We start from the raw sequence: 15,707 nt of genomic DNA, 5'->3' as shown, positions 1-15,707 counted from the left end.
TGGCGGGACAACCCTTCGGTGGATTTCGGAGGTGGATGCCACACTATTCCAACCGCCTCTGGGCCCTGGGACCACCTGCTCGGGTACCAACACCTGTTCACCTCGAGATCCTCTATCAGCCGCCGCCGCCGCAGATACGGGCATTATGGCACGTGGCGGGTCTGTCCTGCCTCACGGTTGGGCTCGCGGTCATGTCCAGCTGGCGTGGCTGGCCCCGCCCCGCCCTGCGCGTCCGACGCGGGGCTGACGCCGCGATATAGGCCTTTTTCGCAGACACTGAGGTGTCTGTGCTGCTCAGGGAGACACTACCTCAATTGGCTCGCTAAAGGCCTCCTTCACACTCCGCAGCGACAGGACTTTATTACCGGAACTAGTGGGGCTCCGGCCCTTGCTCGGCTATGCATTTTTTTTATTGTTTAATTTAGGTACCTATTCATTTCTGCTGTATTTTTATATGTTGATTTTTTTTTTTTTTTTTTTTTTTTTTCTTTACGCTCTGGGACCATTTGTTCGAAGAGTTGATAGCGGGCCCCTATTAACTTTCTCTCGGCCGGGTCCCCCAGAGTTTTTTCTCCCCCTTGCTTTGGTTGTGCGTTTGTGTTTTGGGAGTTGGTTTATCGCAGGCTACTTTTCGTGTGTGGACACACGATTCTCGGAAGGGGGGGGTCTGTGAGAACCTGATTCTCACGATCTCGCCATACCCCTACCTGACCTCGTCATGACCTTGCCTAAAAGCCTTATCAGAAAAAAATAAATGTTTCGGCATCCCATGACGGCCCTTATCGAGAAGGACATTTATATCAAGTGAATGAAAAGACCTGGTGTATTCGGCTAGGCCAGCCCACGTTGTGTAGTGACTGTAGCTATTGGCCAAAAGTTTGTAAGGGCTACAGCTTAAGCCAATCATAGAAAAATCAAGATGAACTGTACGGCCTTAGATGGAGGTGCTTAACAGTAACCGAGGTTTCCTTAAATTAAAAAGACAGAAGAGAGTCAGTCGTTAGACAGCTGCTCCGAGTATCAGGTCAAGGCAAGTAGTCTGATTTTCCACTCCCATATACAATACACACACTGTGGCACTCGAAATAAACACAGAAATTTAGACCACTGGTTTGTTCTCTTACCTAGCATTACCCCTAGTTCGCTCCCTCCGGTGGACATAGTCTTTGGTCTTCGGAGAAGCGTTAACATATATATATATATGTATATATATATAATATATATATATATATATATATATATATATATATATATATGTGTGTGTGTGTGTGTGTGTGTGTGTGTGTGTGTGTGTGTGTGTGTGTGTGTGTGTGTGTGTGTGTGTGTGTGTGTGTGTGTGTGTGTGTGTGTGTGTGTGTGTGTGTGCGTGCGTGCGTGTGTGTGTGTGCGTGTGTGTGTGTCTGTGTGTGTGTATGTGTGTGTGTGTGTGTGTGTGTGTGTGTGTGTGTGTGTGTGTGTGTGTGTGTGTGTGTGTGTGTGTGTGTGTGTGTGTGTGTGTGTGTGTGTGTGTGTGTGTGTGTGTGTGTGTGTGTGTGTGTGTGTGTGTGCATTTTTTTCTTGGAACATACTTTTCCACTCCTATATGAATTTTTGTCACTTTCATATCCACTACTCTCCAATATAATTTATCTTTTCTTTTTCTTTTTACTCTGATCTTTTCTCTCTTTTCTTTTCTTGTCTACTAGTCTTTTTGTTTTCTCTTCCTATCTTTTCTCTTTATTCATTTCTCTTTTTATCCATATCTTTTTATATTGATCACTGTCTGCTAGTTTCCCTGTTTTTGCTAAGATATTCTCTGCTCTCGTTTGTGACCTGAATTTGATCTTAATTGGTCTGGTCATATCCGTATTGTATTTGCCTGTTATATATATATATTTCTTCAATTTATTCCCCTGTTTCTTGTCAGTCCTCTTGAACTACTTCTAATAGCTTGTTTACCTTTTCCCTTTCTTCTTTTAACCTTGTGTTCCTATTTGGATTATGCTTCTCTTCCATCCCTTAGTTTGTTCTTCCATCTGTTGTATCACTTTATCTCTATATACAATTTTGTTGTTCTCTTGGACTTTTTTCTAACTCTTTGCTTCTTTTGCTATAAACTCTTTATTCTCTTTATTATTATTTTTCAATTCACCATTCTCATCTTTTACTTCTTTTAACAGTCTTTTTAATTCTTTTATTTCTTTAGTTAGGTTTTTATTTTCCTTCTTTAGTTCTTCCAGTTTATCAATGCTTTGGGTAACTAGTGTTAATTGGTTAAACCTAACCTCCCATGCTTCGTTCCTTTATTTATTTTTTTTTTATTTTTTTTTTTTTTAGTTTCTCCACTAGATTTACTGGTCGATGGAGGTTGTGACTTCTTCCCTCATTAAATCCATAAAAGTAGTTATCTTCTCTTTCCCTTGAGCTGCTTTTATCTATATTTCTGCTTTTGATACTTCTGCTTCCCTGTTCTTCTTCGTCATAGCGTTCTGTGCCCCTTTTGTTTACACTCCTTCTAACATCCGGGGCCCGTTCGTCCCTTTCCTCATTTCCTTCCCTTTTCCTCAGATCCCTGTCTTTCCCCTTTTTCTTCACCTTCCCACTACACCACCCTTCCCTAATGATACAACAAAGGTACTCCCTCGTTGTTGAGATCGATGAAACTTGAATTTTTGCTGGAGTTCCAAACTCTGCTGTCACTTCGACCGACGTGTGTGTGTGTGTGTGTGTGTGTGTGTGTGTGTGTGTGTGTGTGTGTGTGTGTGTGTGTGTGTGTGTGTGTGTGTGTGTGTGTGTGTGTGTGTGCGTGTGTGTGTGTGTGCGTGTGTGTGTGCGTGTTTATGTATGTGTATAAATATGTACATACATACATACATACATATACCAAAGGCTTTTCCACCCTACACGGGGGGTAGCCACAAAGAAAAAGACATAGAAACCACTCCCACCCATTCCATTTCCTATATATTCCACTCCCCTCCATCCTCCTCCCTCCCTCTTATCTTGGCACCTACTGGATGACGGGTCATCCCTGCATCCTGTCCACTGCTCTGGGTCAGAAGCAGTTTCGCAAGACACAAGACACAGCACATCCACAGCAAGGCCCCTTCATAAAAACCACACTAATGACAACAACGACCTCAGTGTGATCTACCGCATTCCATGTAGTGGCTGCCCCTCGGCTTATATCGGTGAGTCAGGTCGAGGAATCGAGAAGAGGATAAATGAACATAGGAATGATTTAAAAGCACACAGAACGTCCAACTCCCTGGTCCGCCACCTCGAAATATGCAACAACCTTCCCGAATGGAGTAAAGTTGAAATTTTACACAAAGGATTACAAAAGAAGATGAGAAAGACAGTTGAAGCTGCACATATAAATGTCCAAGAAAATAATAACGACAGAGAAGGATTTATATGCCTATCTAAAGCAGCCAGTCTCTTAATAATAAATGCGCTAGAAAAAACCTGACACTCGAAGCTTCACAAGTTCCCCCACTACGGGTATAAATGTTGTGACCAAGATGTTCTGTAACAAGTTCTCTGAGGAAGGTTATAATAACTGAAACGTAAGAACAATAAATGTATTCTTAGCCCATCTTCGTTTACCCTTCCCCACCTATCACTCTCTCATTTGTCTTAAACAATTTATCAATATATATATATATATATATATATATATATATATATATATCGATAAGTATTTCAGACAAATGATTTGGATGGAGAACATAAACACAGGGGAATGCTCGAAACCCTAAACACTAACGTTTCATTCGCGTAGAACTTCTTCAGAGAGTGTACGTAGAACTGCAATTACCTTTTCGGACACTTGGGAAAGGTCGTTTTTCTGGCGTGTTCTAGAATCAAAATACTAGTTTGTTTGGCTAAATTGATAAACCCTCCTCGATGGTTCCATATTTCAACTAATAATTCATCGAACCATCGAGTAGAGTTTATCAATTTAGCTAAACAAACAAGTATTTTAATTCTAGAACACGCCAGAATAACAATCTTTCCCAAGTGTCCGAAAAGGTAATTAGATCTAGTACATAAACTTCAATTGCAGTTCTACGTACACTCTGTAAAGAAGTTCTACGCGAACGAAACGTTAGAGTGTTTAGGGTTCTGAGCCTCCCTTGTGTTTATGTTCTCCCTCATCCATATACATATATATATATATATATATATATATATATATATATATATATTTATATATACATATATATATACAATAAGAACACTAGGAATGTGTGTTTTATAAATGCAAGGTAACCACTTAGGAAAATAAACAAACGGATCAGAGCGCTTTCGTATATTACATCTTCAGAGTAAATTACAAAGAAAGAGGGTACAGCAAACATATTATAGTAGGACAATACTATACACAACCTTTCCTAGTGAGTTCCTTATACTATTTTTCTACTATATTATGTTTGCTGTACCATTTTTCTTTTTAATTTACACTGAAGATTTAATATACGAAAGCGCTCTGATCCGTTTGTTTATTTTCTTAAGTGGTTACCGTGCATATATATACATACATATATATATATATATATATATATATATATATATATATACATGTATATATAAATAATATATATATGTATGTATATATATAGATAGATAGATAGATAAATAGATAGATAGATAGATAGATAGATAAATAGATAGATAGGTAGATAGGTAGATAGGTAGATGGGTAGATAGGTAGATAGGTAGATAGGTAGATAGATAGATAGATAGATAGATAGATAGATAGATAGATAGATAGATAGATAGATAGATAGATAGATAGATAGATAGATAGATAGATAGATAGATAGATAGAAAGAAAGCTGCCCAACCACTGGCCTCTCCAGGACAAGCCTCGTTTCGTCTACAACTAACTTGAGTATATAATCAACTCCGCTTGATAGAAGTGGAATCACCCCACCCCTTAATTAATCTTTCTATATTTACTTGTATGTGTTTTCTATCTGTAAACATTTGTCTTGAGTTTAAATTATTTATTATAAGTTTCATGTTCCATTATATTTCTTTTTATGATTTGTCTGGTGTCATCCTTTGGGATATATTTATTTGTATTCCTGATGGTTCATATTAAAGGTTTTCATGTTATTAGACTTCTCGATTTGCCTTTACGTATGTAAAATTCAACCCAGAACCACTACGTCTATGAACGTACTTTGTTACGGCTGCATCGTGCCTTCGTAAACTATCGGTTTCAACCCCGTACAGACCTGGCCACTACTTCCAAGTCCTGGAGTAGTTCGTAGTTCGGCACACATAAGTAAGCCATAATAAATGGAGGCCTGTCAAGGGATTCATTATTTTACCATACGGAAGTTAATATAACGAACCTAGAATTCTTCAGATGTCTATATATTTTTTCTTATTAACCATCACAATGCAAATAAATATTATCGAGCTTGTCATTACGAGGAATTACCCATTTTCTTCCATGAATATTTACCTCTTTTTTATGGTGAGAGAAAACTGCTCGACATTCGTAAGTCCAAACAAGCCACCTCTATATTTTGTGGTTCCGAAGGAGAACCGGCAATTCTTCGCGCCACTATAACTCACCCATTCTCTAGGTATTCAGCTTCTAATCCTCGAAATAACTGTCGCCCTTACCTAAAGTTTTATACTTACTATAGGCTCTCAGTCAAACCTTGTTATGACTCTCGTAGAAACTTTTCTAGTATTTGTATAAGGAGTTAGCTTGCTCCTAGCAGTTTCCAAAGTTTTCTATATTCGCACAGTAATTCGTGCTAGCTAGAATCCAGACCCGTTGTTTTCCTCAGTCGGTTCAGCGCCCGAGTAGGAGAACGACGACCCTCATTCATAGCGAAGTCTCTCTATTCAGGCTATCTTTAGTTACGGTTACGGGTAGTCCTGAGCGCTGGTAGTCTAACTAGCATACATTCATCAGAACAATTATTTTCTGACCTTGGTACTTCAAACCTATTTATTCCATTTCTAACCGAGCATTAAATAACGTACGTTTATTCCTTGTTAAGTTCAAGAGTTGGTTAACGTAATTCATTGGCGTGGAATTCCTCGTATCATTCTCCCAAATAATCAATTTACCCACTATTCAAAACGGTATTCTAAATCGACACTTTCCAAGAGAACCCCTCTGTGAATCAATTAACAGGTAACCTAAAACTGAAAGACTGGCGATCCTTGGCCCAAACTTATAATAAAATGCCCCTTATTCTCTTAACAAAACAGAACTTAGAAGCATTGTCATAAATCGCCTCATTTATTTGAAAGTTTTAGATTTTGACGCCTATCAGTTACTTCCCGGCACAAGTGGGACCACAGGACCTAATGTAGAATCAGACACAGTAGTAGGAACAACAGAAACAGCCACACACGACCAAACACTGAATACCCACCCCAGATATTAGTAATATTCGCCCTACCCCTGACTACACAAAAATATCAATAGTTTCCTTAGAACTAGAAAGACTTAAGTTAGAAAGAGAGAGAATTTGAACGTGAGATAAACTCGAGCAGAGACACGAGATAGAATTAGCTCAATATAACAGAGAGTCAAAGACTTCCATCGAACTGCACAACAACATAGCTTCTATCCCCCCTTTTGATAAGTCAGATCCAGAGTACTTCTTTCGACAGTTCGAAAGACTCGCAGTACACCTCAAGTAGCCCGAGGAAGATTGGATATGGCTCATTCAATGTAAGCTAGTAGGAACTGCCGCAAAGTTATTTAACAGTATACCTCTTATATTAAAAGCAAAACCAGTATCCTTAATGCCTATCAAGTTACCCCAGAATCTTATAGGCAAAAATTTAGAAACTTGTTGAAATCTTCAAATTCAACTTATATAGAATTTGCCGTCGAAAAGCTAAAGATCTTCAAGCAATGGTTCTTTTCCCGTAAAATTACACGTATAATTAATTGGTAAACTTGATGGTCATTGAGGAGTTTAAGCGAAGTTTTCCATTCCAAGTAATGATGTATATCAATAACAAGGATGTACTAGACTTGAATGAGGCTGCCCTGTTTAATTTACGGTGGTGCACATGTGTAAAGTCATCAGCAGATTCCCCCGCGTCTCAGGATGATGAGTGGTTTAGGGATAACTTAACTTATACCCCTCCTTCTTCCGGTACCTATAATTAATGTACGAAACCTGGTCACCATATTTCTCGATGTCAGGCTCCAGGCTGTGGAGCCTCCTCATTCACTAACCAGCAAAAAGAATCATATAAACGTCGAAGTAAATACCCCTCAAGTCTATCTAACTCGCAAAACCCTCCATGACCCATGTCCTATGTTGCAAAAGCTGGTTTTCAATCCTAGAAAGACCTTTTTCAAGATTTCAAATCTCAAGGTGAAATCGCCCTCTCACGAAGCGGTCCCTTCCTCCCCATTACTATTCTTAGAGACACTGGTGCCGCTCAGTCCATTATCATAAAATATGCTGTACCCGAGATTAGGACCAGAATCTCTGGATCTAAAGTAACTACAAGTGATCTCTCCTTAGTTCAGTCCACAGAACTGGTCAATGTATTCCTCAAGTGTAACTTATTGCAAAAGGAAGTGGAAAATCGGTATCTGGCACAAACCCATGCCTATTCCAGGAGTTGAACACATCATTGGTAACGATCTAGCCGGTACCTTAGTAGTCTGTGAGGGCGAACGAGGAACTATGTTCTCCCGGCCCTGAAAAGTAATACCAGTTCGGGTGCTACTGGATCTGCTGGGGCTTTAATCAAACATCAAAAGGAATCAATGGATTTAAAAGAGTTAACGAATACAATAAACCATCAAACTGTACAATACAAGGTTGTAGAATGGGAACATCTAATACGAGGTGCTCAACACCTCCGTATCGTAACAACAGTAGCGATGTCCGGGTGCGTATGGACGAACCGTTCCGGCCCAATCGGATGCGGCGTCTTGAGAACAGCAAAGGTGAGGAGACCCGACGTCGAGTAGCCTGCGACTGGAGTAATGAAGACTTGGGATTTGGCGTGGCAGTGGGTAGTCTTCGCAGGACGTCTTCTGACCAAGTTCTATTCGACGTTGGGGAGGAGGGGTATATATACCCCTGAAACTGCCGACGTGGCCGCTCCGCGCAGGCGCAGTCTTCTCGGGCTTCAAAAGTTCGAAGCCGACTCGCTCGTTGTACTGGCGCGCAAACAAGCCGATTCGCCGAGGTGGGGAGCCAAACGACTATCAGTGCAGCCGCGATGAATTGACTTGTGGCCGGGGGAAGGGGGATGGGCCCTTACACCACCCCCGGGACAAGAATCTACTAGGAGTAGATTAAAACAAAATTAATGGTAACTCAAGAGGATGAAAGGAAAAATAAAACCTAGCCAGGATTTAAGATCTACTTAGGAGGTCCGCACCTAGATTGTCTTTTCCAGCAATGTGGACAACTCTAAATTTATAGGCCTGAAGGGCCAAAGCCCAACGAAGGAGACGGTCATTCTTTCCTTTGAAAGTAGCTAAATACAAGAGAGGTTTGTGATCCACTTCTAACACAAACTCTTTGCCACGGAGATAATAATCAAACCTGGAGATGGAGAAAACGACCGCAAGACATTCACGCTCGATGGTGGAGTATCTCTTCTCACGATCCAGAAGTTTCCTACTGGCATATGCGACGGGATGTGGGCATTCATCGTGATACTGGAGTAAAACAGCCCCCAGACCATAAAGAGAGGCATCGGTCCTAAGGACGAAAGTCAGCTTAGGATCGGGCAACCGCAAGATGGGTTGAGAAGATATGGCAGCTTTCAAATGGCAGAAACGGTCCAAGAGGTCTTCGGTCCAGGGGAGAGGTTCAGGGCTAGTCTTCCGTAGTAGATCAGATAAGGGGCCGGTGTAGTCGGAGGCCTGAGGAATAAACAACTTATAAAAGGAGATCAGACCAAGGAAGGTCCTAAGTAACTTCTTACTGGTTGGTGGAGGAATGCGGGTTATGGCCTCAATCTTGGTATGTTGAGGTTTTAAAGAGGTTCCATCTAAAATAAAGCCAAGGTATTTGATGGAAGAAACTCCAAATCTACACTTCGAAGGCTTGACAGTCAGATGGTGGTCCCGTAGCCGTTCGAAGACGCGATTTAGAGCTTCGAGATGTCGATCCCAGCTTTTGGAAAAAACAAAGACGTTGTCAAAATAAAAGCACACATTTGATAAATTATCTAATACTAGTCTCATCAGGCGGATGTATGTAGCACTTGCCGTTACCAGACCAAAGGGCATTCGGCAGAATTCCATCAAACCTAGATGAGTGGGGAAGGACGTTAGTGCTTTGGCTTTGTCTGAAAGAGGTACTTGGTAATATGCCTTGCAGAGGTCCAGTTCACTAAAGTACCTAGCCCCAGAGAATTTGTACAAATCTTCTTCCATGCTGCAGGTTGGTTCAGCATGGAATACTGTGACAGAGTTTAGTTGGCGATAGTCTATGGCCATCCTATAGGATCCATCAGTTTTTCTTACCATGACGACAGGCGAAGAATGAGGAGAGGAGGATCGTTGGATAATCCCTTGACGGAAGAGGGTTTCAACTTCTTTCTCGAAGACAGGTCTAAGGTGGATTGGCACTGGGTACACTTTGGCTTGTACTCTGTCAGTAGTGGTAAGTTGTATATCATGAGTTATAGTGGATGTACATCCGGGCTCGTCTGAGAAAACATCTTTATACTCACCCATTAGAATCTGAAGTTGGACTAGCTGATCCGGGGCGAGTTGTCCCACTTCAGGTTTATCAGTTGAAGGGGAGAGGATCATGCCGTCAGGTGTCAAAGGCAACTGTGAAAGAAGATCACACGGATCCCCTTCATCAACGATGGATACCTTCTCTTTCCCTGGGGCGGAAAGCTCTTCTATGGCGGAAATCTCATCCATCAGTTCCAATTGCTGCACCTGGGCCCTGCGGTGATATCTTTTTAAAATGTTAGCATGGTAAAGTCTCTGTCCTCGAGGGGTCTCTATTACGTAATTCGCTTCACCACGTCTCTCCAATACGTTGTAGGGTCCATTCCAAGTGACGAGGAGTTTACTTGTATCACTAGGCAGGAGTACTAGAACTTCATCACCTGGTTTAAATTGACGGTTTTGAGACTTCAGATCGAAGTACGCCTTGTACCGGGAACTGCTGATGTCGGCTTGTTGCGCAGCCATTTGAGAACATTCTGCCAGCTTGTCCTGTAGTTCTATTACATATTGGAAACTGGACCTCTCTTCCTCGTGGAGGGTACGGTTTTCCCACAGATCTCTTAAAACTGTGAGTGGGCCTCTAACAGACCGACCGTACAATAACTCGAAGGCTGAAAACCCTGTCCTGTCGCTCGGGAGTTCTCTGAGGGCAAACAAAGTTGGTATTAGATACCTGTGCCATTCACGGGGCTTCTCAGCACACAATTTACGAAGAATAGCCTTCAAGGGGCCATGTAGTCTCTCAATCCTTCCATTTCCACTAGGATGGAAGGGAGTGGTGAAGATAGGTTTCACGCCCAACATTCGGTGGAGTTCCTTCATTAAATTAGACGTGAATTGGGTACCTCTGTCTGAAAGTATTTCCCGGGGAATACCAACTCTCGAGAAAATAGTTAACAAGGCCTCAGCGACCGAAATAGAGTCTATATCTTTTAAGGGAACTGCTTCAGGAAATCCAGTGGCAAAATCTATCAAGGTAAGAATGTACCTGTGTCCATCGGAAGATGCTGGAGAAAGAGGTCCAACCAAGTCTATGGCAACACGGGCGAAAGGTTCAGTGACGATGGGCATGGGTTGTAATGGGACTGGTGGTACTCGTCCCTTCGCTGAGAAGCGTTGACATTTGTCACAAGACCGACAGAAGGTTCTGATGTCGGTTCCCATACCAGGCCAGTAAAATTGTTCTGCTACCTTTAATTCCGTCTTCCGGTGAGAGAAGTGTCCAGCTAAAGGGCTCTCATGAGCAATGGAGAGGATAACAGGGCGACAATCACGGGGAACAACCAATGTAGACTTTCCTACCTTATCAGGGCGATTAGAAGTTAAACATTTCCGATAGAGGAGACCGTCCGTCTTGACAAACTGGTAAGTAGACCCGTTCCTCGTTCGGTCTATTTCTCCCGAGGCTGCTTTTGCTCTAGCGGCAGAGAGTGTCTCACACGAGGACTGGAGTAGACTGAAGTTGTCGGGCGTCACCGAGAGAGGTTGTAGGGCAGGCAGAGCTAAGGGGTGAATCCGTTTCATTTTGCCGGCTCGGGTCTGGACTGCACATACCAGGTGCTTGGGAGAGGGCGTAGCAGTTTGTGTCGGGTGTGGAATTGCGGAGTCATCAGCTGGAGAGGAACATTCAGATATATTAGGATCTTTAACGCCTGGAACGTTACCAATTAAGACACTAGCAAATTTGATGGGTGCTCTGACGACGTCGGTCCATCCCTCGTAATAAGGACATCGAAGGTAACAAGAAACCAGAGGAAAGGCATCTACTCGGCCCAAGTAGTCGGCAACATAGACTTTCTTGCAACTCGGGACATCTATATCTGGTAGCATCTCATCTGATACGACTACGCAGGAACAGCCGGTGTCCCGGATTATAGTAGACACCCAGGCCCCATTGATGGTACCAGAGGCCTGGAAGTGAGGGACTGTTCTATCAGACAGGCAAAACCCTACCTTATATGGCTGCGTAGTTGACGTGCCTTCTTTGAAAGTGCGGGGATTCCTAGGGCAACGAGGCCGAATGTGTCCAATTTCTCCACAACCGTGACATGTCAAAGGTGGAGGGTCCTTTCGGCCGCTAGACGGATTCGGGGTCACCGTGGTTACCTTAGGCGGCTTAGGTGGTCGAGAGAACTTCTTTGCATTTGGAATCGAGGTTCGAGGAAGATTAGGGTGGGCTGACGTCCAATCGTCAGCCAAACGAATGGCCTCGGTTAACGTAGAGGGTCGTCGTTCCTTGATGAAAGCACGCAAGTCTGGATGGAGGGAAGACAAAAACTGGTCAAGTATCATAAAGTCTTTCAAATCATTGAAAGTATTCCCTACCTCTGAGGAATCTAACCACGCCTGGAATAGTCTGGTTAGTTGAAATGAGAACTGAAGAAAAGTTTCTCCTGGAGAAATCTTGGCATTCCGAAAGTCTACGCGGTAACCATCAGGAGTCTTGTTAAAACCTGACAATAAAGCTTTCTTCAGTAGCTCATAGTTCTTAGTTATCTCTGGGGAGAGAGATATGTACATATCAGCTGCCTTTCCCGTAAGTAAGGTACCCAGTCTCACGGCATAGCTGTCTGAACTCAGCTTAAGTAGTTCTGCAATTCTCTCAAAACGGTTAAGGTAAGAGGCAATATCTTCCCCCTCTTGTAATAGAGGGAGCTGGGGACGACTTACCGAATCATGTGGAGTCGCGGTAGGTTGCTTTGTCGCCGTGATACGAGCTAGCTCTAGCTCCTTTTCCGCTTCAATCTTGGCCTTCTCCTTCTCTGCTTCAATCTTGGCCTTCTCCTTCTCTGCTTCAATCTTGGCCTTCTCTGCTTCAATCTTGGCCTTCTCCGCTTCAATTTCAGCTAAGCGGGTCTTGTGCTCAATTTCCTCCTTCTTGGCTCGTCGCTCTTTTTCACGTTCTTCTCGTTCAATAGCTTGCTGTTCTATGACGTATTTGCCGACATCTCCTCCTGCGAGGCCTAAAGCTATAGCCTGTTCCTTAAGCTCCTGAACAGATATCATATTGACGAGAATAAGTAACGAATAAGGCACAAGTCAATGATTATGATACAAGACAAACAAGATACGTGTTAACGAACAAGAGAAAAAGATACGTGTCAATGAATAAAACAAATAAGATACGTGTCAACGACTAAAGACAAACTGCACAACCAAGGGACATCAAATAACACCGAAAGTAAATGAAATAAGTAAAATTAAGCAGAAGCAAAAATACAAGGGACGTAAATGCATCAAACAAATACAAGCTGTAAGACAAGAAACATTACTCGCTTAAAGCAAATGGAACAATTTTACCCACTTCAAAACGCCACAACGTAATGTACGTATTAATACACACGTAAACAGCTATGAAACAATCAAAACCTCAAAGCACAAGAGGACTCACTTCCGGGCCACAGACAGTGAGTGCGCGTTCAAAGCGACTTAGAGCCCAGCAAACACTTGTAGCACCAGTCGTGGCAAGGTCGCCAGAAATGTGAGGGCGAACGAGGAACTATGTTCTCCCGGCCCTGAAAAGTAATACCAGTTCGGGTGCTACTGGATCTGCTGGGGCTTTAATCAAACATCAAAAGGAATCAATGGATTTAAAAGAGTTAACGAATACAATAAACCATCAAACTGTACAATACAAGGTTGTAGAATGGGAACATCTAATACGAGGTGCTCAACACCTCCGTATCGTAACAACAGTAGCGATGTCCGGGTGCGTATGGACGAACCGTTCCGGCCCAATCGGATGCGGCGTCTTGAGAACAGCAAAGGTGAGGAGACCCGACGTCGAGTAGCCTGCGACTGGAGTAATGAAGACTTGGGATTTGGCGTGGCAGTGGGTAGTCTTCGCAGGACGTCTTCTGACCAAGTTCTATTCGACGTTGGGGAGGAGGGGTATATATACCCCTGAAACTGCCGACGTGGCCGCTCCGCGCAGGCGCAGTCTTCTCGGGCTTCAAAAGTTCGAAGCCGACTCGCTCGTTGTACTGGCGCGCAAACAAGCCGATTCGCCGAGGTGGGGAGCCAAACGACTATCAGTGCAGCCGCGATGAATTGACTTGTGGCCGGGGGAAGGGGGATGGGCCCTTACATAGTCCTTCCGCCAGAAATAGTAAATCTTCCCTGTGACCTAAGCCCTAAGCTGGTAAAAGACCACTTGCATAAAAAAAAATTCCTCTGTGTGCAGTCACCCGCTCACAAATTCGCCTTGTAGACCCCCCACTGCCCAGTACCTTTGATCTTCCAAACCAAATAATATCCTCTGAAAACCTATAAAGGGCTCAACTCGAGGATACCACCCTCCGAGACTTCGATAGAGTAGCAGTCAGTTCCCAAAAAGAAGTTGACTACTTCCCAGGATTCTACTACCAAAAGGGAATCCTAATGAGATTAACCAAACCTCCTCCCCGTTCTAATCACGATACTTGGGCCGAACGACACCAAATTGTCATCCCTCGTTCTATCCAACCCAGTATCATCCAGGTTGCTCATGATGGTTCTGGAGGACATTTAATTATTTGCAAGACCTACGACCAAATCAATGAGCACTTCTTCTGGCCCGGTTTAAAGACGACAGTCACTGATTACGTTAGGACCTGCCATGATTGTCAGATGGTGGGAAATCCCAACCAGAAAATCCCACAAGCTCCTCTGAACACCATCCCCGTTTCTGGTGAACCTATTGAAAATGTGATTACAGATTGTGTGGGTCATGGCCAAAGACAAAGAAAGGAAACCAATACATCCTCACTGTAATGTGTCCGGTAATTAGGTACCCTGAAGCTTTTCTTCTGATGAAAATTAACACTCAAATAATAGCAAACACACCTGCTAAACGTTTTTACTTAAGTGGTTTACCCAAAGAGATCCAATCTGACAAAGGAACAAACTTCACCAGTAACCTTTTTACCAGTATTCTAAAAGAGCTAGACATTACTCAAACCCTATCCACCGTTTATCATCCTGAAATTCAGGACGTTCCTGAACGGTTCCATCAGACACTAAAGGCCACGCTTCGATTTTTTTTTATTCGCCTTCTGATTGGGATGAAGTACTACCCCTCATGTTATTTGCTGTAAGGGAAACCGTACACTCCTCGAAAGGGTTCCCTCCATCCAAACTGCTGTACGGTCGCCAAATAAGAGGACCCCTTAAGATCCTTAAGGAACAGTGGTATCAAGAGACCCCTCAACATCCCAAACAGACGGTGAACCAATATATTGATCAATTAAAACACCGACTGAAAGTAGTCCGAAACATTGCCTTAGAGAACTTAGCCGCGTCTCAAGCCAAAATGAAAACCCATTTTGACCAGAAAGCCAAGGTTCGAACCTTTAAACCCGGTGACGAGGTACTCCTGTATCTGCCCATACCTGGAGCTCCCCTCACCCACAAGTTTCAAGGTCCCTATATAGTTTCCCACCGCCTTAATAAACTCAACTACGTTGTTCTTACTCCTGACAGGCGAAAAGACTCAAATTAGTTCATGTAAATCTGATGAAAGAATACCTAAGGAGACAACCTGCTGATGACTCCCCGAAACCTATCCATTGTAAATAAAAGCCACAATATGAATCAATTCTCTCAGTACAGAATAACGATCCTACCATTCTCCAGCTTAACTCCTCCCTCCTGTCTAACCCATCCCCATTCCTTGCCCACTTAAACCAAAAAACAACAAGAGGATCTAACCTTACTATTCTAAAAACACCCTACAGTCTTTGCAGACCACTCAGGGTTGTGTACTACGGTCGAACACGATATAAAAATTCTTCCTAACGCTTCTCCTATTCACCAGGCCCCTTATCGTCTCAACCCCCATAAACTCAAAATTGTGAAAGGCGAAGTGGACTACTTGGTGGAACATCGTTGGGGCAGAACCAAGCTTCTCTCCCTGGGCATCCCCTGCTCTGCTAGTCCCCAAAGGAAGACGGAAATTGGAAACCCTGGATGGACTACCGTAGATTAAGCGCTGCTACGGTTAATGACCGTTACCCCTTACCCCATATCTATAATCTAGTCG

General features: G+C 43.1%; 2 protein-coding genes across 3 annotated transcripts; one reads left to right on the top strand and one right to left on the bottom strand.

The window, feature by feature from the left end:
• Nucleotides 1-7,742: 7,742 nt before the first annotated feature.
• LOC143020042 (uncharacterized) lies at nucleotides 7,743-13,556 on the bottom strand. Of its 2 annotated transcripts, none has more exons than XM_076176194.1 (2): nucleotides 8,541-13,556; nucleotides 7,743-8,276 (listed from the first exon to the last, which is right to left on the bottom strand). In XM_076176194.1, exons 1-2 carry the CDS (start codon nucleotides 12,692-12,694, stop codon nucleotides 8,198-8,200), a joined length of 4,233 nt encoding a protein of 1,410 aa, XP_076032309.1. In that variant the 5' UTR covers nucleotides 12,695-13,556; the 3' UTR covers nucleotides 7,743-8,197. The 2 variants fall into 2 exon arrangements, with proteins under 2 accessions (XP_076032309.1, XP_076032310.1); XM_076176195.1 differs by having other exon boundaries at nucleotides 7,743-8,863; nucleotides 9,470-13,556.
• Nucleotides 13,557-14,747: 1,191 nt separating this feature from the next.
• Nucleotides 14,748-15,167, top strand: LOC143019863 (uncharacterized). The gene has a single exon (XM_076175844.1). The coding sequence runs from the start codon at nucleotides 14,748-14,750 to the stop codon at nucleotides 15,165-15,167; it is 420 nt and encodes a 139-aa protein (XP_076031959.1).
• Nucleotides 15,168-15,707: the final 540 nt, after the last annotated feature.

Source organism: Oratosquilla oratoria, chromosome 38 (genome assembly GCF_046742065.1).
Source record: "Oratosquilla oratoria isolate Oo_2021 chromosome 38, ASM4674206v1, whole genome shotgun sequence".
Taxonomy (NCBI): Eukaryota; Metazoa; Arthropoda; class Malacostraca; order Stomatopoda; family Squillidae; genus Oratosquilla; species Oratosquilla oratoria.
This window is presented reverse-complemented; position numbering and strand designations above follow the sequence as displayed.